Source organism: Zootoca vivipara, chromosome 3 (genome assembly GCF_965207765.1).
Source record: "Zootoca vivipara chromosome 3, rZooViv2.hap1.1, whole genome shotgun sequence".
Taxonomy (NCBI): Eukaryota; Metazoa; Chordata; class Lepidosauria; order Squamata; family Lacertidae; genus Zootoca; species Zootoca vivipara.
In genome coordinates this window covers 51,774,203-51,801,009 of record NC_142586.1, presented here as the reverse complement: position 1 = coordinate 51,801,009, position 26,807 = coordinate 51,774,203, and the positions used below count along the sequence as shown (strand labels likewise).

The window sequence follows — 26,807 nt, the reverse complement described above, 5'->3', positions numbered from 1 at the left end:
GGCAGTATATAGTTTCCATTGCTGCACTCTGACTAGGCTTGTGAGATCACCATGCTATCTTTTTTTAAAAGCAAAGCCATATCACTGTGTGGTTATACAGTGGATTAATAGCAACAGCTGTTGGAGTAACAAAGGATTAAAGCAACCATACAACATTATCAGCAATGAAATGTACGTGGCACAAGGCCTTTTATTGTCAGATAACTCCAGAGATTTATAGGATTATATGTAAGGTAGGGAATGTTTTGCAGTTCATTTTGGCATCCTTTCTGAATACTTTGAAAACTTTTTAAAGCTCATGTTAGATTTACTATGAGAATTAATACTGTGAAATATAACTGCATAATAAATAAATGTTCTATTTTTTTGCATGCAACTTTTAATATAGTTCTAAATATGTTACTATGCGCAAGTAGCGGTTGGTTATGCAAATATTGCATTGGATTCACCTATAACAAAATGGAAGAGTCAGGTATATTGAGTCATTGCATATTAGAAGAGGATGGCTGAAGCCTTCACTGAAGCAAACAGCTTTCTGTTGGCATATGGACACCAATTATGTACAGCCCATCATATTTTAACCAAGGTGACATATAGTCCCAAGTCTTCAATTTAGAGTTCTAATAGCACTGTGAAAGCATACCAGGTCTCCATTCACCTTAGGAGAAGGAGCAAGTGATCTGCCTCAGTGCACAAGGAGCTGCCAAATGCACTGAAGGGAATCAGGAATCTTCTATATCAGGCATCCCCAAACTTTGGCCCTCCAGATGTTTTGGACTACAATTCCCATCATCCCTGATCACTGGTCCTGTTAGCTAGGGGATCATGGGAGTTGTAGGCCAAAACATCTGGAGGGCCGCAGTTTGGGGATGCCTGTTCTATATCCACACCAGAGCTAATGTACCCATACCAGAATGTTGATCAGATCATGGCAGTTTAACTTCCATAGTTAATACAAAGTTGAGATGAATCGACAAGAGGGTGAAAATGGAAATACTGGGAAGCATGATTCAAGTTTCACGTGTTCTTTCTTTGTTTCTGTTCTTATGAATTAAAGGCAAAACCAGCAAATTAACCTTTTATATCAGAAAATAAGGGAGAATGAACTCCGAGCTCAGCAAGCAAGGCTTGGGCATATTGTGAACTGTGAAGACCCTTACATGAATAGTTTCCAGGTACGAATTATTATTTTTAAAAATCATGTGGATAGTCTGCACACATCTGTTATTATAAAGGGCAGGCCCAGACTCATCTCATAATAACTTGCATTACATTTGGAGAAATGCAAAAAAAAATTGTTTTGCCTCCCAGACAAATCAAATTATGGTAAAGTACAAAACCATATTGGAGCAGTCTTATAGTATCTCGTTACATTTTATAAGCTTGAAATTTAAAACATCTCGGATACAAAAGTGAGAGTTATACATATTACCGGTAATGAAATAATTATTTGTGTTGCATCATGAAAGAATCTGAGCAGCTGTACTATTTCAGAATGTAGGTTAGAGGTTTTATTGTTGATGAACAATTTTGCCATTGGATAACCTTTTTGTCTAGATTAGGCCTGAGCACTACAGTCTATAAAATGTTGAGAGCAGATAGATGGTTTGAGAAAGCAGCTATGACAATTTCCCCCCATAAGGTTAAGTTGTGTGAAACTTTTTTGACTGTGTTTGAAGGGGAGGACTAAGGGTGGGAGGGAGTTGACCCGATATGGTTTGTTGTACATGTTAAATTGCATACAAATGATCTGCCAAATTCATTTTCATTTTTGTTTCATGCTCAGATGCATATTTTTTTATTTATAAAATTACTTATAGACCCTGTCCCCTACATAAAATATCACTGCACTATACAACAAAATATGCAAGTACAACAAAACATAAAATACCACAAAACAATACAAATAATATGCTGGGATATCAGCTGGAAACTGGATGTGTGCTCAATATTACAAACAATAGGTTCTTTCTTGTCCACTTCTGTATGTTCATTACTTAAAACAATATAGCATTCAATATGTTGTTCTCTGCTGAGTTGGCCACTCTGATCCAGGTGAAAGGTTTAGAACAGCATCTTCTCATCTGTTCCCTTTCTCTCCTCCTTCAAAGCAGCCTCAGTATGAGAGCACAGCGATACAGGCTCAATTTGCAGAGAGATCTGTGGCCCACTGTGAAAGGGACGAGCTGGAACGAAAGCTTGCAGCAGTGCAGAGCAAGGAGCTACAACTCAGTGAGTTTCTCAAACAAATGGCAAACAAATCCAATGAAGATAAAAAGAAGATGGAAGAAAAGGTGGGTCTTGCATTGACTTTTCCCAAATGGTTTTATTGCTGAGACAAGAACATGTATTTCTCAGACAAGTTGGCTGTACTTAAGGCTTCAGAATGATCCATAGCATCTTTTTTTCTGTATGACTCACCAGGCTGATAGTACCATTATATACAGCTTTATTCCTCTGGAGCACGGGTGTCAGAGTCGAGGCCCGGGGGCCTAATCCGGCCCGGCAGACCTCGTGATGTGGCCTGCCACCCGCCCAGGGCCGGAACGTTCACTTAGGCAGCCTGTGGTGGCTTTCTTTCCCCTGAGCTTACGGTGCGCTTTTGTTTTCTTTCTGAGGCTGCCGGGCTCGGGGCTGGGGAGGAGGGGCGGGCTAGGCTAGCAAGGCGCCGTGTTATTGGCTGGCTGGCGTGACGCTGACGCCCCTCCCTCCTAACTGGCCCGCCCCTCGCCTCCCTGCTCCTAGAAGGCAGAGCCTGCCCCTCCTCCCCTGCTGCGTGAAGCATCTCTGCCGCTTGCAAAAGCCTGCTTTTACAAGCTGCGGGGGGAGGGGGAGAAGTTTGACAGGGAGCAGGGAAGGCACGGGGGCTGCCTTCACGAAGAGGAGGGGGGCAGCCCTTAACGATGCTGCTCTTCTTCCTCCCAAGCCACTGCCAGTGTGCTCCGCTTTTGCAGTGGGGGGGGAACGAGCAGCCCACCCGCGTTAGCAGCCGCGGCGACAGGAAGAAAGTCGCTTCCCTCAGCTGCTCTTTGTTGAACGGCGCGAGGGGCAGAGAGGGCTGCTCCAACCCCAACATACACACACAGAGCCCTTAAGCTTCTCTTCAACACCTCTTTACTTGCCCACACACAAATACACACCCTCTGGCTTGCTTCAACACACACACACACACAGAGCACTTGAGTTTGTTCAACACCCCCACACCTTTATTTGATTCAACACCCCCCTACAAACGCACGCACACACACCTTGATATGGAAGATGGAGCAAGTTTGTTTTATCCTGCTCTGGAGGGCAGGACTCAAATGAATGGCTTCAAGTTAAAAGAAAGGAGATTCCAAACTAAACATCAGGAATAACCTTCTGGTTGAAAGAGCTGTTTGTCAGTGGAGTGGTCTCCCTTGGGAGGTTTCTAAGCAGAGGTTGCATGACCATCTGTCATGGATGCTTTTGTTGAGGTTCCTGCATTGCAGGGGGTTGGATTGGATGACCCTCAGGGTCCCTCCCAACTCTACAAATCTATGATAAAGTGTTAGTCAGCAGCTGCCGCCGATCCTGCTGCTGAACTGCGTTCAGAGGAGGGGAAAAGAAAAAAGGAGAGTGCTTCTGGGCATGCAGGTCACCTTAAAAGACCACCACATTAGTGCCGCGTGGCGGAGCGGGCGCTAAGAAGCTTGTACAGATACAACCGGCCCTTTGAGGGTGACCAAACTGCTGATGCGGCCCCCGATGAATTTGAGTTTGACACCCCTGGAGGGAAAGCACTTTTTTTTTTTTACTAAAGCTGCACTGCATTATCTTGGAGGATGGGACAGGGTGAATGTATGTACAGTATTTAATTCACTTGCACCTTAATCCCTCCAGTGTTACAATTGCTCTTAGTTCTTTAATCGTTAGATCACAGCAATCATAGAGACCGAGGAAAAGTACAATTTGAGAGATTTTAGAGCAGTGCCAATTGTAGTACATTTCACCTTATCTACTGGAGCCTCTTTCATGACCACACTACTACTAAAAAAGCCAAAATGGCAGCTAATGCAACAGACTTTGGAACCAAGACTAAATCAGTTCTGCACATAATGAAAATGAAGCAAATAATAGCTAATGTTGTTCTCCCAAGCTGTGGAAGAAGAAAAGTTATGCAAGGCACAATCCCCCCCCCCAAAAAACCCCTACTTTGTTTTCCTGTTCCTGGCTTTTCTTAACTCCCTATGCCCTCCAGATATCATCTAATATAAGCTGTTTTGCACAATCACCAGTTTGAATCACTGCTGATATTAAGTATGAAGGATGCTCGTGTGTAACAAATACTAGGCACAAAATATATATTGCATTTTGAAGTATGAAAAAAGATATTCTACACACACATTCAGGATGAAATTAGTGCCTCATTTCAAAAATTGCTAAGCTCCTGGATCAGAATCATATGCAGTTGTATTAATTTTTGAGAGTGTGTTTTAAATTGTATTCATTAAACATTATCCTTGTTAACCAATACATTATAAAAAACACATATACATCTGCTGGTGCTGATTATCAGGTATAATGAAGACATGATTTCTAAAGACTTAAGAGTGATTTATGAAGTGTAACTTAAGAAACCAGCTATTATGAAATCTTCTGATGGTTGTTAGTTTTGGATCATGTGCTGTTTGGATTAGGAGTATAGATTTGAAACATTTCTTATATCTATGGCAGTCATACATCCAAGAAATGGGCCCATAGGACATATTTTGGAGAAGTTGTTTGTTAGCCTCTTTAGTGGCCATTATAATTCCTTAGTTCTTCCTTATTTATCCTCTCCCTTCAATTCCTGGCTGAACCCCACTCCTGGAAAAGTATTTGTGCATGCTTTCAAAGGCCATGCCTAGCATGGATATTTCACATGCGGCCTTGCTTATATAATATGATACAAGCTACAGAATATAGAAGCAAGTTTCAAACTCTCATGGTGACTAGTAACAAGACTTTTGCAGCAGCAAATGAATAACATGAGCAGGGCTCACATTTCCACTTTTTTTGGGGGGGGACGACGACAAAAAACTGTGGTTGGCTACTGTGTGTACAAGAGACTGGTAGGGATTATGTATGAAACTGCCAACGGGTCTAAAGCTCAAATCCATACAATCACATATATAGTTTATGTTAGGGAATTATTGGTAATTTTGATTATTATGTATATATGTCAAGTTTCAATAAAGATATTTTTTTTGGGGGGGGGGAATCCATACAATTGCAGAAGCAAATTTTTTAGTTGCTCTATTTTGGAAGAAAGAACAAAGCAAACCAATCACTTGTGTTTATATATATGTTTTGTGGTTTCCGAACTGCTGGCTTAAATAAAGGAAAAGCATCTTTAGATAAACACACATCTAACTACTTTTAAACAGAAAAGAAATGTTTAGCTATGGGAATAGTCAGCAAGAGCACTTAGCTTTTAAAAAGATAAATGACCTATAAAAATCCATTTATCTTTTAAATAAAAACAGTTCTACTCCCTGCTGTGAAAATAACTTTCAGAATCTGCTGAGTTTTAAGTATCAAAGAAATCTTTCAAATTACCTTGTGCGTGTTTAATTCCTACCTCAAAGAATGAGATGCAATATTACTGTCTTTCCAGCTCAAAACTAGAGACAGGTACATAAGCAGCCTGAAAAAGAAATGCCAAAAAGAATTGGAGCAAAACAAAGAGAAACAGAGAAGAATTGAAACTCTTGAAAAGTACCTGGCTGACCTGCCAACACTGGATGATGTTGAAAGTCAAAGTAAACAGGTAATCTGTGTTTCACCTAGAGCTTTTGCTAAATGCATATTATGAGTTGCAGAACATAATACTTGCTCACAATGTCCTTGGGTAAACATTAAAAGGTCATGACTGCCTGTAACACCTCTGCATAAGCCCTGTAGGATTGAGTGCTGCCCCAAAGCTCCTACACAGATCTCATAATGTTCTAGTGAATTGTGCTCAATGATTTAATAAGAAATTTGCAGTTGCCAGAACTCTAAGGTTAAATTTGTTGCTCTTCATCTATATTCTGTTCCTTTTCTGTTAATGGTACAAATAATTATGAAAAACAATATCTGGTTTCTTTTGTTCTTGGCTGGCATAGTAATACATTGCTGCAATGTTTACATTGATTTTTTAAAAATAATAATAATCTAAGAAAATATCTAAGAAAAGTCAGCAGAAGTGAGGGCCTTTGTTATGCATAATTTTAAAAAATCAAAATGCAATGTAATTAATAAATTCAAGGAGACTGTTGGTTTGACCCATGATTGCAGATGTTTTATAAAATGAAAGCCCAAAAAAGGAACACCCTGGAAACAAAAAAATGGAGATGAAGCTTCAGAAACATGCTTAAAGTGGAACCATTTATTGAAAGTTCCATGTGCCAGCTGCACTTTGCTCTATTACCTCCTATTTTGATGAAACCTGTTTTGAACAAATGACTACAATATGTGGAATACAATTTTTAAATGGTTTTGCTCCTGAATAGTTATATTCCGAAACACATTGACAATGTTCCATTTTCTAATAAATTTTAAACAGTTCCATTTCTAACATCATGTTGAAGCTTTGACTCCCTTTTTGTTCTCAAAGCAAACCTCTTGATAATGGTAAAGTGTGATTGATCCATGACCTTCAGAGGTCCTGGAAACATTGCTTGCCTCAGTCCCCCCCCCTTTGTGAAATCTCCAATTTGCAAACAATCTGATTCTTGAAGCATGTTAAAGAATACCATATGACAAGAAATAGGAAAAGAAATAGTTCATGATCATTTAGCACTGAGACACAATAAAAAAGTCAGACATCAAAAGAACTGCAAATACAACTCAATGTTTCATAGTACACGGATCATTTTAAAATAACAAATAGTCTTGAATGAAAGGTAGAAGAAACACAACTAAGCAACCTGATATGGACAAACAACACTTTGAGTTGCTAATCAAATCTTGTAAAGCTTGATTCAGATTACCGTATTTAGTATTTAAGTCTTGTTTATATCAGGGCTTATGCATATGATTAAAAAAAATAAAATCCTCCAATAATCAGTGGGTCTGGATGAAAAAATACTCGTGATAAAGGTGTCCAAGCATCTACTGTACTTTGAATTATACATCAGTGGAATATCCATCCACATAGAAACAAAATGCACCCCATTGCCTATTACAGTACTTGTCACTGAACAGCAGCATATGGTTGCAAAGCACCTGGCAATTCAGTGTCTTGTTATACACATCAGGAAGTTCGGTTATATTCTGTTCTATTAACCTGGTATTGTATTCCTGTGTTCGAAAGCATTGTATGAATGAAATATAATAATAATAATACTTCGTTGGTTATTTGATCTACAGTAAACATGCTTCTACCGGTATATAAAAATATTTATATATGCTTCTATATAAAAATATTTTGGCTTCTCTCTAGCTTCAAGTTCTTGAAGAAAAGAACAAGCAGCTGAAAGCTACTTTGGCTGAGCTCGAAAAGGATCTAGAAGAGTCCAAAACACAGCGTAAAGAACAAGAATTGCAGCTAGTTTGTCAGAAGAAGAAAGAAAAAGAATTGGTAACAGCAGTGCAGAGGTATGAATAATTAACTTGATCTGTCGTTTATGACTCTCTAGGATCTTTCTATTCCCTTCTGTGCAAATTCAGATTTGGTGAAGAGACTCACGTGAACTCTGTTGTAATGTCAAATGCTAGACTGCACTACACAGAAGGCAATGATGTTGTGAAGCACAATTGAGATGTGTCAGACTACAGCAATATCATTTTTAATACGTGGGATTGTTGAATTGCTGCTTTTAGGGAAGGAGGGTTGAAAATGAGAAAGATGAGGTTGAGCTGAGAAAGTTGTAACAAAGCCTGCCAATCAAAGGAATGAACATTCCATTCTGGTTGACGGGTAGAAAGAGTGCAGTCTGGTTACTATGTTAGTTTTGCCTTGGGGATCAAATTCTTACTTAGTTGTTAACTTGTTGAATGGCTTTGGATATGTTACTGTCTCTGAGCTGTTTTAATATCTTCAACTGTTCCACAATGGATTTGTAGTTACAAAGAAACAGAAAGCAGGATAACAATTCCAGATGGATGTTAAAATGAGAGGATGTTACTGCAGTACAGACTAATTTATTTAGAATTGTTTTATTTAGGATCTAGTGTTTTATAAAAAGGCCTTTAAAAAGTAAAAGCTAAAGAAGCACTCCTTTGAAATTATGCAATAAAGGTAATGGAAGCCATTTTAGAATTTAATTTCCAGTATGAAACATGTGACATTTCAGTTCGTGACCCTGCGTTGCTTAAAAGTGCATGCCACAAAAGCTTTGTTCAAATGATGAAAGGTTAGTATTTGGAACAGTTAGCCAGATCACTGGGTGCATTGTTTCCATCTTACATCTGGTACCTATTGCATTTGTGAGTGTGTAATCCACCAGGGTGGCTTTGCAGTCTCCTGAAAGTCTATAAATATTTGAAGCAGAGTCTTGTTTCTAAATTTAAACAACAATTGTCATTGTCATCATTTGTGTTTTCATTTTTGAAAGATGAGGCGGAGGGAAGCAGAAGTGTGTGATTCTTCCCTATGCTGGGGCATTTGAGTGTTGTTGACAGGGGTAGGTTACGCAGGACTCTGTCTAACCAGAGATTCGGGAAATTTCTGCTGACCCCAGGCAGCCAGTCATTTGGAAGCCTGATTTCAGATATCCAATGCTGCAATTCTAGTTAATCTCTTATAACACTAAGGGGGCCAACGTGGTGCCCTCTAGAAGGTTTCGGACTCCAATTCCCATCAGCCACAGCCAGCCTCAGATCAGGCACATGTAATTATGCTAGAAGTTGCAGTCTCAACAGCATCTGGAGGGTACCATACCTGCTATAAAGGGCTGTAGGTTCTTATGGCACTCTCAGAGGAAGAATTGGCTGTCTACGGAATCATTTCTTAAAATGAACCTGTCAACATAAATGTGCAAAACCACTCCAATAGCATGCGTTAACCATACTGTAAAACATTTCCAAGAATGAATCTGTATGGAATCTTTGACTTTTGCAGAGCTTACTTATTTCCTGCACAGGATTTGACTCTGGAATTTTGATATGCAATTTCTGCTTTCTTTTTGCCTTTTCAAATCCAAACTTCAGCCTGCAACAGAAGGTAGAAAAATGCCTGGAAGATGGTGTCCGCCTTCCTATGTTGGACACAAAACAGCTTCAGAGTGAAAACGAAAGCCTCAAAGAGAAAAATGAGAAAGCAAGCAAGGTACATTCATTAAACTGGTTAGATGATCTACCTGTGTCTGAAAAGCTTTTTTTGCTATTGATGTTTGCTGTTATAATATTGTCAACCTGTTTTTGTGTCTCCCTGCCCCAATATATGTTTCCAACAGCAGCCAGTGAAGCACTGGCAGGTGCCACTGGGTGGCAGTCAAGATGGGAGGATAAAATATCCCCAGAAATAGTACAGTGGAACCTTGGTTTATGAACGCCGCGGACCCATCTGGAACGGATTAATTCATTTTCCATTACTTTCAATGGGAAAGTTCGCTTCAGTTTATGAACAGACTTCCGGAACCAATTGTGTTCATAAACCGAGGTACCACTGTAATGTACAGAGTCAGACCATTGGCCCATCTAGCTCAGTATTATCCACACCCAGGGGGTGGGAGGTTGCAGTTGAGGTCAGGCACATGTAATTATGTAGTTGCTGATTGACTACTTGCCCCCACTATGCAGTTATATGCACTTACACCCTCTGTCTCCACCACTTTCTTAGCATGTTTTCCCCTACCCATAACTGCCCCCACAACATCATACCAGGCTTTTCCTGTTACTAATTTCATTCCTGATCTCGCAGCATCCTAAATTGTTGTGGTTTTTTTTTTTGTAGCAATGTATGCCCTTTGCATCCATTCCCAAGTTTACAACAAATTAGATACCTTGACCTCACATAAATTTGACAGATACACCAGAGATACAAAGAGCATTTTTGTGTGTTCTTCTCCTAACAGGTCATAGACAATCAACAGAATCAGATTGCTGAGATGACTTTAGAGATTCAGGTAATGAATTGTGTTTTTCAGGCGTTAAATCTGAGCCTTACTATTGATGAAGATGCATCCTCTCCATGAAAAGAAGGGTTGGCCTTAGGAGCTTCATGAGACAGCAGTAATCTACAATATTACATTATTTAATGGACACCTGGCTTGAGAGCAGTACATGTGAAAAGGATCTAGGAGTCTTGGTAGACCTCAAACTTGACATGAGTCAGCAGTGTGATGCAGCAGCTAAAAAAGCCAATGCAATTCTGGGCTGCATCAATAGGAGTATAGCGTCTAGATCAAGGGAAGTAATAGTACCACTGTATTCTGCTCTGGTCAGACCTCACCTGGAGTACTGTGTCCAGTTCTGGGCACCACAGTTCAAGAAGGATAGTGACAAGCTGGAACGTGTCCAGAAGAGGGCAACCAAAATGGTCAAAGGCCTGGAAGTGATGCCTTAAGAGGAACGGCTTAGGGAGCTGGGTATGTTTAGCCTGGGGAAGAGAAGGTTAAGGGGTGATATGATAGCCATGTTCAAATATATAAAAGGATGCCATATAGAGGAGGGAGAAAGGTTGTTTTCTGCTGCTCCAGAGAAGCAGACACGGAGCAATGGATTCAAACTACAAGAAAGAAGCTTCCACCTAAATTAGGAAGAACTTCCTGACAGTAAGAGCTGGTTGGCAGTGAATTTGCTACCAAGGAGTGTGGTGGAGTCTCCTTCTTTGGAGGTCTTTAAGCAGAGGCCTGACAGCCATCTGTCAGGAATGCTTTGATAGTGTTCATTGCTTGGCAGGGGGTTGGACTGGATGGCCCTTGTGGTCTCTTCCAACTCTATGATTCTATGATAAGCAAAATGCAGGGAAGAAGAAATGCATGACAAGAATAAAAGCTGAAGTCTAGGGCTAGGCAATGTTAGGTTTTCAACATTGCAATCTGGTGGAATAAGCTGCATTGCCCCCAGCCCTGAGAGACACCGGAGTGAAACTGTCACTGCTCCTGCCAAGGTGGTTTCATCCTGGGGCCGGCTCCCAGTTCCAGAGAAAAGATGCAGTCCACCCTCCTCCCTCCTGGGCGAAGGCAGCTGGACAGCGGTGCCTGTCAGGCCCCATTCACAGGGCTCCCTCTGCTTTCACATAGCTGGGCTACCTATCTGTCCCGTAAGAAGGCAGCAGTGGATGAGGCCACCACAGGAATGCTCCATCTGTGCGGCTTCAACCCCCTCCCTCAGCATTGGCAGCTGCCTGTGTGAGGTTTTTTTTTGGGGGGGGGGGCTGATCAGCTGAGAAGCAGGCTGCCTTCCATTGCCCGCATCTCAGCTGTTCAAGCCCCTGTGCTGAGTGGAGCAGTTTAAAGAAGCCGTCTGCTGGCCGTATATTGCAGGTGAAACAGCAGTTGCTCTGGAGGTAGAGGAACTCAGGAGCAGCTGCTGTTTCACCCCGATATATCGCTGAGTGAAACAGACATTGCTGTCTGGCCCTCATACCGGTCCTGGGTGATACATTGCCCAGGCCTATCTGACACTTGCTTGTTTCAGCCACCTTTAAAATGCAGGCAGAATCATTTGTCACATAGGAAGCATTTCTTCGTCACTGGAGCCCATTGGCTATTGCCCTCATCCAGCTGTCAAAACAAGCTGAGGCAGCAAAAGCAATACACCCCCTTTCCCCTTATTCATACCACAAGGTGATCAAGAGAGCTTCCAGCAATTACAAAAATTATGTATGAAAACTACAAACTGAACAAAATATTAAGGGGGGTGTTATTGGGTTGTTGTTTTATTTTGGTTGTATATATATTGTGTTATGTTGATCTTGTTCTGTGAACCGCCCTGAGACCTCTGGTTATAGGGTGGCATACAAATTCTATAAATAATAAAATAAAGGCAAAGTGTGGATTAACCTACAGGCATGCATGCAAAATATGTTAGTATAATCAAATTTTGATGAGGCAAGTGATTTTTTAAACCAAACGATAGCATATGTGAGCAGGTCTTTAATGTAAGCAGTATAAAATGCAACAAGGAATGTTAGAAATATGACTTTTTAAATTAAGAAAAAACCAATGTGGAGAAGCTGTCTGGTGATTGACAGTGTCCCAAAACAGTAAAATATTTATTCAAAAATTACACGAATGCTAAAGTTCCGTGAACAATTGTTTGGGTGTGATGTCTTTGGATTATTTCAGAGGTTCAACTCATCTGAAAATAATCTCAGGCTGAATTTATTGTGAAAATGGCTCCTTTGCACAGCTGAAACATGCACACTGATATGAGACTAGGCCTGGGTGACATATCAACCAGGGGCAGAGCACGATGGCAGCTTTATCTGGTGGTATATCGCAGGTGAAACTTCCACTGCTCCTGAGTCCCTGTGCTGCCAGGGCCGCTGATAGCAGAGGGACTCTTGAGTGGCAGTGGTTTCACCTGCAATATACCACCTTCATGCTCTACCCCTCATACTGCAGAGGGAGGAGCAAGCTGCATCAACAGCTGATACAACTTGTTCATTTCTTGGCATCTTTAAACTGCTCTGCTGAGGCATCAGTAGCCACACACTCCTTAGCGAAGCAGTTTAGCAGAGCTGGAGTGGGGGCTCTCTTAAACTGCTCCTGCCCCCCCTCCCAAGTTGAGGAAGCCCCAATACCTTATGCACAAGCTGGGAACGCCGTCCCCTAGCCCCCCAATGCACTGGGGTGAAACCGCCTTGCGGGGCTGGGGCCAATGCAGCTTGTTGTTTCCACATCACAGTGTATCACCAGACTGTGATGTTTACCTTGTGACATCGCCCAGCCCTGTATGAGACCAACTTAAACATTCAGCTGGTTGTTCTAAAAAAATGTACCTGTGTGACTCAGGTTGGAGTTGCTTCATTAGTAGGAACAGTACTTCAACAGTCTTCTTGGAGTCAAGAGTAAGATGTCATCAACGTATTGATGATACTGAAGTCCAAATCCCAAAATCATGTCTCCCAGTGGTTTCATATGGATGTTGATCAGCATAGTGGAAGATGGATCCCCTTGTAGACACCATAGGCTAATGTTCAAGAAACAAAGCAGAAGTCTACTAGTACTGAATACCTGAAGGAGCGTGTCCACCCCATCGTTCTGCCCGGACACTGAGGTCCAGTACCGAGGGCCTTCTGGCGGCTCCCTCGTTGCAAGAAGCCAAGTTACAGGGAACCAGGCAGAGGGCCTACTTGGTAGTGGTGCCCGCCCTGTGGAACGCCCTCCCATCAGATGTCAAAGAGAAAAACAGCTACCAGATTTTTAGAAGACATCTGAAGGCAGCCCTGTTGGCTTTTTAATATTTAATAGATTAGTTTATTTCATTTTTCGGTTGGAAGCTGCCCAGAGTGGCTGGGGAAACCCAGCCAGATGGGCGGGGTATAAATAATAAATTATTATTATTACAACTACTGTCCTAAGAAATTCTCCTGCCAAAAGGATTAGAGCATAGCAAAGCAAGACCCATCTGAGCCAGGCAGCCCATGCCATGGTCAGTGGTAATGAAGGTGATTGAAATGTCCAGCAGAAGCAAAAGGAATGCATTCCTCCGAAAATAAGCCATACCCCGAAAATAAGCCATAGTGATAGGCAGTTTAACCTTGTAGGTTAAACTGTACTATACTTAATTTTAAAAAAATAAGACATCCCCTGAAAATAAGCCACCGTGGTTTTTTTTAAAGGAAAAATAAATATAAGACGGTGTCTTATTTTTGGAGAAACACGGTAGGTTGTGCAGTAGAACAGCCAAGGCACACTGTATCCTGTAATTAAGATTGAAGCCAAATGAAAAAAGGATCTATTTCATCCAGGAAACCCTGGAGTTGAGTTGCAACAATACACTTATCCAGTATGATGGGATTTGGAGAGCGTGGATATGCAGTTTAGCATGCCAGGAACTATGTGCTGGCACTGCACATGTAGCACCCACACATCTGATTTAAATGTGAAGTTATCCGTGCATAACACCGCATAGATAAGTTTTCTGTACATGCTCCACCTTACTTTTAAATTGTAGATCTTTATTAAATGCCAGATAATTAGTTTGAGTTTGTTGTTAATAAGGCATGTCCCATAAAGTATATTCCCAAAATGCCACTGTATGTTACAGTAACGTGTGAAATCCCTCCCAGGCATTGCCTTTTGCTAATCTGAAACATAAAACTGAGCATGCTTTCCCAAGACATGGTATTCTGTAGCAGAGTAATATCATAGCACAAGTCTAAACTCCAATTTTATTCAGAGGGAATTTATTGCAGTCAATTGGAAATGGACGCTAGGCTTTGCTTAAGGATGCAGTCATCAGAGTATATGGGTAAACCTCAGCATGCTTGGATGGAGAATAACGAAGTAGGGAAAATCCCCTTTGAAAGCTTTATAAGAGGAGAAAGAGTTGGAACTTGTCATCCTTTGCAGCTTAACTTTTACTAATGCCTAGAGTACAACAATTTGAACACTCTAGATTCCCGCCAAATAAAACCAGCAAAGCACAAGCATGGATAAATGTGATATTGCAGTTGACTAACCTACATGTTTAGCAGAAGAAAAAAATAACTACTGTCAGTCTATAAGAGTAGGAATTGCATACTAAACATCAAGTCAGCACTTCATGCAAAGTAGGAGTGATGTTTAGCTGTTTTTAAAAGTTATTTATATTATTGTGGGTTATATGAATATCAAGAAATGGCCACTTTGCCCAATGATGAGAAGAGGAGCAGGGTTGTGGGAAAGAACCTGAATAGCTAAACCAGGCATCCCCAAACTGCGGCCCTCCAGATATTTTGGCCTACAACTCCCATGATCCCTAGCTAACAGGACCAGTGGTCGGGGAAGATGGGAATTGTAGTCCAAAACATCTGGAGGGCCGAAGTTTGGGGATGCCTAAGCTAAACAGACAGTGGTAGGCAAACAAGCACCAGAAGCTGGACTTCAGAGCAAGCAGGAGACATTGAGAGGAAATTGTGGGTAGGAAGGGACAGCATGAAGAGAAGCAAGAACTAAGGGGAAAGAGGGACCTTGTTCTAGAAGCAAATCAGTTACTATTTCCTTTTCCAAGGGGTGTTGAGGTCAGGGTATCTGCATAACTCCAGCCATGGCTCATGGCACTGCAGCATGTAGGGATGGGAAGTCCTAACCATGGTTGACAGTCTCTTGGGACCCAAACTAATTGCTGCTCAGCTGTCAGAGACTATGAAGCAATTAATTCACAGCCAGGAAAGATTGTGCCCCCACCCCTCCCCAATATCTGAAAGTGTTAAAAGCCAGAAACTGAACTGTAGAATTGGTAGCTGTATTTCTGTCACATGGTGTGAAGCTTTGCTGTGTTTTAAATAATGGGAAACTAAACTTGAAAAGAATTCCATCCTGCTAGTCATGGATTAAATTAGCATAAATTTGACACGTTGTGGTTAAGATATGTAATAAAAAAAGGAAGAAAGTTTGGAACAGATTGTGTTGAACAATAATTTGAGACACAGTGGAGAATAATTCTATTTAAAATTCATTGGTAGTATTTTTCCAGCTAATTTGAACCTCTCAAAAAGTATGATTTGGACAGATGAGTAGATCTTTTGTCTTCTGAGACTTTCAGTCCTGGATTTCAGGAGATGATTGATAGATACCAGCCACGCACGCACACACACACAGACACACACGGCTGCTGCTAATGTGAGGGAGAAGTGCTCTTAGTCAGGCAAAGCCTTTACCTGCCAGGTGTCCAGGGGGCTTTGCAAACTAAGCCCACTCTTAGACACCTTTGGGGATTTCAGAGACTGCCCTGGTTCCTTTGAGCACTGCAGAAGTAAAAACTGAGGGTGGGAGTGGAAAGCTGACCTGCCATGAAGGACCATCTCGCCCTAAAGGATCTTCTAGGGGTATTGGACCTGCAGTGCTTGACTGAGGGGACCTCTCACTCCCCATAATTCAGTTTTTCATTTGGCAATTGTAAATTTAGATGCAAAAAGAATGCATAAAATAAAAGTTAGATGTTACTTGAGCCCAGTTCTTTTCTTTCCCTGCCTGTATTTGTTTTTCTTTGAAGGCATGTTTTGTGTCATTATTACATAAGTAAAGCCAAAGAGGTTCCTAGATAGGGTAGTATGAATGACAAATCCCACAACTGATGTAGGATAAACACTCCCATCCATAGAAGCCAAGAAGCCATAGAAGCCAAGCAGTTCCCATTCTTATTCCCATATGCTAAACAATGTAGAGGGCTAAGTGAAACTCCTGGGTATCTAACAGACCTTGGGGATATAGCTAGATTGAATTCTTATTATGGGATGAATCAGGTCTCCAAGCATAAAATGATTCGGCTTAGGCACATTACTAAAGTTCACTAGTTAGTGGTTATTTAAGTACATGCCTAGGTACATCAGATTGGTTTGTGGAAGGAAACTGGTATTAAGATACTGGGGAGAGCGTGTGTTCTCTGGCTGTCGTTCACAAGAGAAGCAAAAGCCTCACTGCTGTACATAGAACATAGGAATCTGCCTCACACCATTGTGTGCAAATCACAACATTGGTCCATCTAACTCAATATTATCTACACTGACTGGCAGCAGTGCTCCAGCATTCCTGACATTCCCAGCCCACCTAGAGAAGCTGGGGATTAAACATAATTTGGCCTTTTGCATGCAAGACCACTGAGCTATGGCCCTTCCTGAACAGTCGCTAAAGCCCTTACATGCCCTGCCTCCCTATCCCTTAGAAGTAAAGGCAAAGGGCTACTTTTGCAGCCACCGCTCAGCAGCATGGTTCTGCTCTAGCTTTATTGAGCATTGGCTTAAGCTGGAATGCTCCCCCTCCATCTTACCCACAAGAAAAGTTGTAGGGACCCTTTTTTGCTGCTGAATGGAGGCATCTGCCTCCATGAAGCCAGCAGAGGACAGGAATCCAGTATGTAGATCCAATTTTTTTGACTTGGCAGGGAAGGCCCCAAAATAGCACACCTTAGCCTAAATGACCTTCTCAGCTCCAGAAACTGGTCAGCACAATAGCCATCATAAATATGCCTAAAGTGTTCCTAGAAGACTGAAGTTACAAGCAGAAGCAAGTGCAACTGACAGTGTTTGAGCTATCGGCTTACTTGTACTACAGTATATGCTTTGAGGTGATTTTCTCTTCTTTTTTTGCCCCCTAGTCTCTGCAAGATAAGCTTTTGCAAGGAAAAGTGACAATTCAAAAACAGAAAAGTGAACTTGAAGAAAAGGATAAGAGTGTACAGCAGTTACAAAAGACACTACTTGAAGTAAGTTTTTGAGATCGCATCTATTGAGCCAGTTGTCTACCATGTCACCATTTTGTTCTATTCTATAAATACATCACAAAAATGCATTCCTGAGAAGGGATGAAGCGTAACAATATGAGAAACAATAATTTCTCTTAAAAACTCTGGACACTACAAGGTAAGTGGCGATTTTCTCGGTGTAACAATAACCACAAACAGCTGATCTGTCGCTTGAAGGAGAAATACTGCATCTGGATATGGTGTTCATATTCCAGTCATAACAGGTGATTGGCACTGTCCTCACTGATCACTAGTCTGGTGATGGAGAAGGATCACCAGTTGCTTACCATAAGATGATGGATACAAGGACTTGCAGCTCATGTAGGAGCAACAGCCTTTTTACACATTTAGGCTAGGAACCAAAAAACTGCACAGATAGTCCTGCTTGTTCACAGAGGAGTTGTGTTTCCCACACCACAGGATTATATGGCAACTCACTTTTAGAGGGGGGGGGGTGCAATTTATGATATAGCATTGTGTGTTGCTGCTGGAGAGGGGGGGGATGTCAAATATGTCAATTTTGTGGGTGTACCAAGTGTCACTCTTTGAATCCCAGTAATAGACTTTATCCAGAAATGAAATTTACATCTAAAAATATGACCCTGTGCACACTTTCTGGATCTGGATGAGTTGTTTATAAAGTTTAAATAATGAAGGCTCTTCTATATTTTATATCCTATAGCAAGCAAGTATTGTCATCTTGATATTTCAGAACACATTCTTAAGACTTTGATATTAATTGAACCTATTCTAGAAACTTACATTTCAAGATGAAATGCTAAGGCAACTTATCAATTTAAACATGGGGATTGTGAGACTTATCCTGACCCCACAATGCATTTTTTGTGGTGGAGGGAAGATGCATCATGTGCAGTTAATTGTTTGTCATTCCCTGTCTAGGGTAATAAAACACATTTTGTCATTTATTGAATTTTGTGCATGATTGAGAAATCTTCTGGGAATATTCCTTAAAAAGTATATTGTAAACATGCCTTGCTGGGTTAAATAAAAGTCTTCCAAGTCTAGCCTTCTGTTTCCAACAGCCATTTTCAAGATGCCTTTAGACCAGGCATCCCCAAACTGTGGCCCTCCAGATGTTTTGGCCTACAACTCCCATGATCCCTAGCTAACAGGACCAGTGGTCGGGGAAGATGGGAATTGTATTCCAAAACATCTGGAGGGCCGAAGTTTGGGGATGCCTGCTTTAGACATTCACAAGCATAACTTAATAGTGATGAGCATTCTTTATTGTTTTCCCACACCATTTACCTTTCAGAGATAGATTGGCTCAGAACACAGAGTTCATTTTCATTAAAATGGACAATAGCTTCTGAAATAACTTATGTCTGTTATTTATATAATTTTTCTAATAAATAAAACCAGTGAATAAATGACTGCATTTTTTATTTCCTATCTCCCTAATTAAGAACCAAAGATTTATGGAAGAAAATGCATCTTTGAGGGAACAGATTCATCAGATGGACCTGTCCAGACAGCCGGTGGCTGAAAAACTACCTGTGGCCGATCAATTGTTCAAGGAAATGTCTCACTGTTTATTTGACTTGAAAGCACTTTGCAGTATTCTTACCCACAGAGCTCAGGGCAAGGAGCCTAACCTGTCCTTACTGCTGGGAATCAGATGTAAGTGATTTGAACAAAGATAACATGATGCGTTCATTTGATATTGAGAAGACATATCTGTACAAGTAAAATCCAGGAGTTTGGCCAGGGAGGAAGAGCAAGTTTGCAGGGTGTAACTTGTACTTTATAGTTATAATGTTGACAACCAAACATAAACCTTCCAGTTTGCCATTTGGTAACCACAAGATTTTTAAAAATTGTTTCTTACCTACCCAAGATTAGAATTTATTGTAACAGTAAAATAAAACAAGACAGGTTATTTTATGGATTGGAAAAAGAATGCAGGAATCATTAGACTTTTCTGTACTTCCAGAATCCGTGGGAAAGCGTATCACAATGGTTGTCTCCTTATAACTCCCCTACAAGCCGCCTTCCTGCTCTTATTTTCTGTCTCAGTACTAGTCTCGCTTGGCTCACTTGTTGATGGCCTTCTGCCAACAGGCAACCCCCTTTTAATTTACACAGGTGTTCGGCCTACTGGTCTGGTTTTGTTTGCTCTGCTGCTCCGTATTTCAACCTGCATTCCTAATTAGTTATATTTTAAACTTGCTGTTATTTTTGTCTGTTCTTTTGTGATTTTTATATTGCTTATTTGTTTGTGAATTAGTTGTTTTTTGTGTTTATTTTGGCCACCGTGTACATTTTTTATGGAAGGGCGGGGCATAAATTTAACACATACATAAATAATAAAATGGAGGAAGGTTGGTGGTGACTAGCAATGGATGCAGTGAACAGCTCTGCAAAAATAAGGTAAAGTCCAGTTCCGTTTACACCAGCAATTCAAGAAATCAGATTCATACATCATGATTATTATTCCATTCACCATTATACACTGCAACACACTGGAGCTAAAATCGCTTCGAAAATATGCACGTGAGCCTTAACTCATAGCCTCATCTACTAATGCCAATTAAAGATTGCAGCCCTTTGTACAGCAGTGTAATAATAATGATGTATGCAAAGCAGCTCATCTCAAAGAAAGCAACAGATAATTTAAGAGCAACTGTGTAGGCTAAATGCTGGTGTTCTACATTGGTGAGCTAAAAACAGTGCACGGAAAATAGCTTTTCAGAAGCTGATCCTCTTATTTGCTTGAGCCCCCTGAAGCTTTTCAGCAACATACCAAATGTACATAACACACTTTGTGGCCTCTAAGCAGTCGGGTGCTGTGCCTCACCTGCACAACTGATTTTTGCTTCTTCAAATGGGACTTACCCTTACACGCACACAACCAAGAATCTGCTACAGAGGGTTGGGGGACCCTCTCAAGCAGTTGTTGGGTGGCTGTGAGGAAGGGGCATGCCTTTGCATCTGTCGGCCCAACATTGATTCTGACCCACATCTGACGTAGAGTAAACCTTGTCCTGAAGAGGGATACTTCACATTTAAAGCAGCAGCATTGTTAATTCAGAAGGGGGAAATATTTACCAAAATCACTTTCTGAATGTTTCCATTCTTGTTGCATTGTTGGCAAGAAACCAATATTAAAAAACAAAAACCCATTTTCTTCCACACTTTAAAAAGTGATTAATTCAACGCAATTTGTGGAAGGGAAAGTGCCACATTTTCATACTTTCTTTTCAACGTACCAAAACAAACATTTGGCTGGAATGTTTAAATCAAAGTTAGGTGTGTTAAACTGTGTATTTACCTAAGCTGTCTTGTCTTTTTCTTATAATTTCAGCAATGAGCTGCTCATCTGAAGATGAGAATTACCACAGCACAGAAACTCTCTCAAAGAAACTCTTAGAGGTGTGTCAATTACGAAAAGATATTGATGAATTGAGGACTATAATATCAGACTGCTATGCTCAAGACATGGGAGAAAATTGCATTACACAGTGATAAAAGGTTTGGCTCACGGCAACAGTGACTTAAGTTATTAAATGCTGCTCTGGTTTTAGTTCCTTGTGTTTATGTTAAGGAGCCATACTGGAAGACACGCTCCGTGTGCCAGATCAAAGGGTTTCAAGCGTTTGCATGTAAGTTCATGCAGGTGAAGCAGTCGTCACTTGAAGAGAACAGGACGTGCTGCACGAGAGATCTGATTTCTTCAAACTACTGAATGTAGGTCAAAGCTGTGAAGAATGCGTTTCTTTTGGAAATGTTGGGTTTTGTTTCCTCTGACATGGTCTGTAAAAGCATCCATATTTTCTTCTGGAGTCAAAAGATTTAAGTGTCAGAAGGCGGCACTGCAGTTACTGCTGTATCATTTCCCCCCTTCAGCAAAGCTTTAGGGTACAAGATCAGTATTAATAATTTTACTAGGGGGGAAAGTTTTAAGTGCCCGGCCGTGTGTAGGCATTTAAACTGGATGGTGACATGAAGGTTCCTTAGAAGGACTGTTTGAGGGCAGGCAGACACAAAGGTAGCCTGTCTACCTTGCAATGTTTGCCATCTCAGTTTGGTAAAGGTCATTTTACTTTGCAATTGATGTCCATTGATCATCAATGTTCCTCTTAGACAAAGCAGCACATAAGCTCCTATATTTTCAATAAAGCATAAGAAGTTCAGGCCTGAGAATTTCTGTCATCCTGTGAGCCTCTTCTGCACTATATGAGTGTGGAAACTTTGTGGTCAGTTAAGTTCATTTGTGACCTGGGTGCGTTATACATGGGTGACTAACCTTCCCCTGCCCCATTCTTGGGACCTGACCTGGACATATACACCACAAGAATTTTGACCCCTCAGGACCCCATTGATTTTGGCAGCCGTGGATAAAGCCGAAATTAAAATAGTCACCTCGCTGGAGTGGACTCCAACCAGCACCCTGATGGGAATGCAAATTAGCCCCCCCTTGATAGCAAATAGATCATCTTCATGGTTCAAGAGAGGCGGGAAGGCGGCATGTGTGCCTGTACATCTGGGCTTCATGTGTGTGTGTGCCCAAGAGTGTGGTGTGGTCACCCCCAGAGGGTTGGCCAAGGGTTAACACAGTCATTCAACCCAAAAGGTTAGCAACCCTGGCATAAAGGCTAAAAAGGGTTTTTTAAACACACACAGAAAGAGCAGGAGAGCATTGCATCCTTGTAATCAATACCTAATTATACCTAATTACTTTTAACTTATCCAGGAGCTCACTCCAGCGCCCAGGAAGCTTAAAAGCCAAGAGAAACATGTTTAATCCACGTGTTCTGAAAGTCATTCTTCCTGGTGGATAGTTAAAATAGGAGTGCTCTAGAATTAGGAAGCAAATGTACCCAAAATCACTTGGTAATCCAGACTGCTCTATTTTGCTGTGTTAAATTATACACATCCTTTCTGCCAAGTCAAGCCTGCTGTCACTTTATTTTGACAATCAATTATATAATGCAACAAAGTGCTTCCTTTTGAAAGAGAAAGGAAAAGAGAGGATAAGGTACGTTTTGCTTATTTATGACAATTGGCCCAGATGTGCAGAAAGCTATAGACTGGTCTTGCCAACTATCATAGCTAAAAGTGAGCAAGAGCTTCTTTTGAAAAGGTTGCCATTTTCAGTTTTATATGTTACTATGCCTCCATTTTACATTGTTGGTTTATGTTGAAATACCATTTGCATATGATAGTACTAAGAAAAACCTATTCTGGTCATTTTTCCCCACAGTTATGTTTATTTAAATGGGTGTTTCTTGATCAACACTGTCCTAACTTCTGTCTGTGGAAATTTATTTTAGTATTTATCTTAACTACTGTTCAGTGTTTTCAAATGGAGATTTGTAAGTATTATCTTGAAACAACTTTGTAAGCATGAAAGTACTTAGTCCTCCATCCTTACAACATAAAACAAATTGCTTGAATTTAAAATACTAACAACAGCAAACCCCACTACAGTTATTAGAAAGTAGGTCTAATTAGGTGGTACTCAAGAATTGCTTTGTTTGTTTCTATGCAGATGAGGGCATGAATGGTGAAAAATAATTCTAATCAATTTACTTTCACGCCAGGAAGCAACTGAAAGTGTGATAGACACTGACGCAACATGCTATGCTGTAGAGAGATGACTTAAAGTTGATGGTTAAAGTATTTTTTCTCTGTTGCATCTTCTGTTTTATAAACAGAACTTTACCATGAATTTGACACTGCAGCATCACCATAGACCAAGAAAAAATCTTTAAGCGACTTAAAATAGAACTAATGTGCAGGAATCAACTAATCAAGTCTGTCAGCAAAAACCCTGTGCAAGGACTTCTTCTGCCTGTGCATTCCTCCCCCTGTGCGCCTCCCAAAACAGGCTCTAGGGGTTGGGTGAAACCCAGAGTGTGGTGGTAGGAGAGGCAAATTATTCTAACGGAAACGCTTGCCCTGACAGAACGATCACCATACCACAACATTGAATTCCTCCCATTGTCCGTAAACAGTATAGTTTTGGGACAAAGAAATTGAAGAAGTCATTTAATTTTTACATTGGTTGTAAATTAGGCAATATAAACTTCATATCAATTAAGTCCTTACCTTCATCTACTCATTACCTTCATTACTTGTGGAAGATAACCCAGTTGAAAATAGAGACAGACAGTGAAGCTTTGCAAAGCACTTAGGAACAAGTCTCTGCCAAATGTTTGACCACAAAAATTTAGGCATTTCAGGGACAGAATGCTCACAGCTGTCCTGACTTCATATTATTCTACCTTTTGTGTACTATTTACACTTTATTATTTCCTTGGACTGCAGCCTTGGTGTCCTTTAAAAATATATATATATATGGCATGGGCCTCTTTCTGAGATAATCACAAACAGTCGGTTCACATAGGCAGTATGATAATATCAAGTAATCACACAGCCAGTTAGATGTGGCCACATTATGCCATCATGAAGCCAAATCAGAGTGAAACGCATGATTCCTGCCCTCACTTGAATAGGCAAACATTTCCACCTTGTTATGCAGCACCCATTGAAAAGCACCAAAATAGGGGAGGGAGTTTTTCTGTGCAACATTCTCTCTGACACTCAGTATTTTCTTAGCCCAGCTAGACTTATTTGACCTCCTTGTTTGTTACCTATAAACTTATTTATTTCAGTTAACGACTTTCCTTCCCAATTCATTTAAATGAAGCATTGAAATAGCAGTGTGTTTTTTAAAAGCTTGTTTGCATAAGCAATTTTTTTAGAGCCTTTGGCTTTTTTTTTAAAAAAAAAGACTGATATTCTTATTTGGAAATAGAAAGCTGAACAGCAAGAATATTATCTAAATATGCTGAAGTGGAGTTACTACTTTACAAAAAAAACTCATAAAGGGGAATAATTAAGAGTATTGGAATAAATTACTGCATCTTAATTTGTACGTAGGTATACATGTAACCCTTGATGAAGCTCAATATTTGCTCAGCAATTTTCTAAAACCTATGTTCCGCAACAACTTTTGGCATTCTTCCAGAGTCCTTTTGAGACTTCTCCACGTGTTCAGTGAAAGCATGAGGGTAGCAGGATCATGTCACTGGCCACAACCCCCTCAGCAGCTGCATGCTTGGGCAGGAGTGTGGAGGGGAGCAGCACATGCACTTGCTGGCCATGGTTCCTTCTCTCCGGAAGGCCTTCACACAGTTTTCAGTTCCAATCAAACAGGCCCCCTTCACACTACTGTCAAATGCAAGGTAGTGTGGCAAGCGCATGCAGTTCAGCTACTCAACCACCCTTTCTGCATTAACTGAACATAGCCAGTGCATCTGAAGATGATCTTGTTTTGCTGACATGAGCTCATCTTTTAGCACTGGATGTGGTGATACCATAAACAATAGCCACTGTTACACACAATTGCTAGAATCTAGAAGGAAACCTGCATTTGGAAGGAAGCTTCCACTTACTGATGACAGGCTTCTCTTGTCTCAGTCATGGTTAAAGAATGAAAGGAGGTGGTAGCCAAAGTCTGAAACGCCATGGGCAAAATTTATGTAAGCCATAAGGGACGCAGTATTATATTATTTGAACTTATGTTATAATGCAATGCCTGCTGTTTAAGTAGCTAAAGAGCCCGTCAGTTTACAATGCCATTTCTAACAAATAGGTAAGATATGCATGGGTATTTTCAGCAAAAAATTGTTATCTATGGTCCCGTTCAACGTATTTTATGTGAAGCTAACTAATACTAGCTTTTAAGATAAGTGGTTAACAATGGCATTACTGAGTAGGCTGATTTAGTCATGACAACCTTTTGCCACAGATATGAGAGACAATCCCAAGGGCTGAAAAATATATTATGAATGAATGAAAGATGCAGTTGTACAAGCAATTTTCATATTTCAGGTTGTATTTCTATAATTGTGTAGATGGCATTTTGTAGTAACTACTGTAATTCAAGAATGTATTTCAAAAAGGAACTTGGAAAATTGTTTTTGGATATAACTAATGCTATTATTTATATGCCATATAAATTTTGTAGCGTCGTATTTGGGTCAGTTCAAAATGGTTATGTAAACTTGACTTTACAGTCCAGTTAGGCCGCTTGTCTATGATCCTATGCACACTTGGAAGTAAGCCGTAACAGTAAGCCCCAAATCACTAAGATTACCAAATTAAATGTGTTCAGGATTAGGTATTAAACCTTCAGCTTTAGGTGTGTAGATTTAGAAGCACAGCATATCTGAATTTCAGTTAATTGGGTTGCCACAGACACCAACTCTGGCTAGAGATTTCTTTTAAAAACATAACAAAATTAGCTATATGAACCAAAGTTACTTTTTTCTCTCATTATTTTTGGTTTTCACTTTTGTGGGGAAAATGGAGAGGAATTATTTATCACCAGATTCTGGAATGAGAGAGAAGAAATGCAAGGCAAAGTGTACTGTGTATCCATCCATTTTCATTTGCCTGAAACCTAAGCTGGGGCTAAATTCACTCAATTACAGAAAACCAAATTTGTCATTCAATAATGCCTCTGTAAATCCGCTTATATATTTTGTGTATCTCTCTGCATGAAAGAGATTTGACACAATATTCTGGATGTGGATGCCATTTCATGCAAAGCGGCAGGTAAGGTTACTACTTTAGAAAAAGCCAGTGGATATTTAAAAAAGGGGGTGAACAAATCAAATACACCAATAGCTTATTCAATAGTTCTATTAATTCCACTTCTGTGTACCTTTGTGCCTTTTAATTTAGCTGATGGCTTAATAATAATCTTATTTTTTAAAGTTATGAGAGTATCAAGTTGTTGCACTTTGTTTCCTCTGCTTATTAGTATTATTTTTTAGCTTGTAGGCTTGTGAAAAGTAACTTTCATAAATAGAAATATTTTCTAAAAGCTGTGGGTCAATATTTGAGAAAGGAGTCTGATCTTTATTTTCCAGCTTTTCTGTATATGAAGAACATTAAACAGAATGTATTAATTTTGTATATATTAGGTATAGTACATCATTGATAATCAGTGGAGAAGGCAAGGGGAAAGGGGCTATCTTTAAAAGCACAGCAGATATGTACTGGATCAGTCTCCCAAGACTGGTAGTTTTTAAAAATTGGGTTCAGTTTTTGAACCACTCAGAATACCTCGTGTAAATAGAGTTGTCATGACTTAAATCGAAATGCATCCAGTGTTGTTGTTTTCATTTTATTTTTAAAGAGCCACTGGTTGGCTCATGTCTTCAGGCCTGTCATTCTTGCCTCTTTTGTAACTTTTTTTTAGTAGAGTTTACAGCTAGAATTTTGAATGCCAAAGTTCTATTTATTAAATAATAAAAGTTTTCATTGTTAATTACTAGTATTTTTCCACTCAATTTGTTTGATGTTTGGATTTGTATCTACAGAGCAAAAATAAATTTTGTTACAAAATCTAGACTTTTTGTTTTGTTTTCAGTTTACATTGTGCTTAAATATACCAGCTTTGGGAAATGTGTCGTCTGTACACTCTGCATTCCTGTGCACACTTGCTG

The 26,807-nt window shown here is 40.3% G+C and overlaps 1 protein-coding gene and 1 long non-coding RNA gene across 5 annotated transcripts in view; one reads left to right on the top strand and one right to left on the bottom strand.

Annotated features, from left to right (window-relative positions):
• Window positions 1-26,710, top strand: part of CEP85L (centrosomal protein 85L) — a 103,476-nt gene extending 76,766 nt beyond the window's left edge. For 2 of the 4 annotated variants that reach the window (XM_035109172.3, XM_088666052.1), the window contains exons 5-13: window positions 1,058-1,175; window positions 2,112-2,294; window positions 5,621-5,773; window positions 7,430-7,584; window positions 9,139-9,256; window positions 10,005-10,055; window positions 17,179-17,286; window positions 18,753-18,966; window positions 20,651-23,885. In XM_035109172.3, the coding sequence (XP_034965063.2) occupies window positions 1,058-1,175; window positions 2,112-2,294; window positions 5,621-5,773; window positions 7,430-7,584; window positions 9,139-9,256; window positions 10,005-10,055; window positions 17,179-17,286; window positions 18,753-18,966; window positions 20,651-20,811 (1,261 nt within the window). In that variant the 3' untranslated portion in view covers window positions 20,812-23,885. Of the gene's footprint in view, window positions 1-1,057; window positions 1,176-2,111; window positions 2,295-5,620; window positions 5,774-7,429; window positions 7,585-9,138; window positions 9,257-10,004; window positions 10,056-17,178; window positions 17,287-18,752; window positions 18,967-20,650 lie in introns of all 4 variants that reach the window. The other 2 variants (XM_035109173.3, XM_088666053.1) reach the window with 2 other exon arrangements.
• LOC118082163 (uncharacterized) overlaps window positions 9,807-26,807 on the bottom strand; it is a 32,869-nt gene continuing 15,868 nt past the window's right edge. Inside the window, exons 3-4 of the long non-coding RNA XR_015948947.1 lie at window positions 12,878-13,068; window positions 9,807-10,528 (exon numbers count right to left, since the gene is read on the bottom strand). This is a non-coding gene — a long non-coding RNA (uncharacterized LOC118082163). The remainder of the gene's footprint in view (window positions 10,529-12,877; window positions 13,069-26,807) is intronic.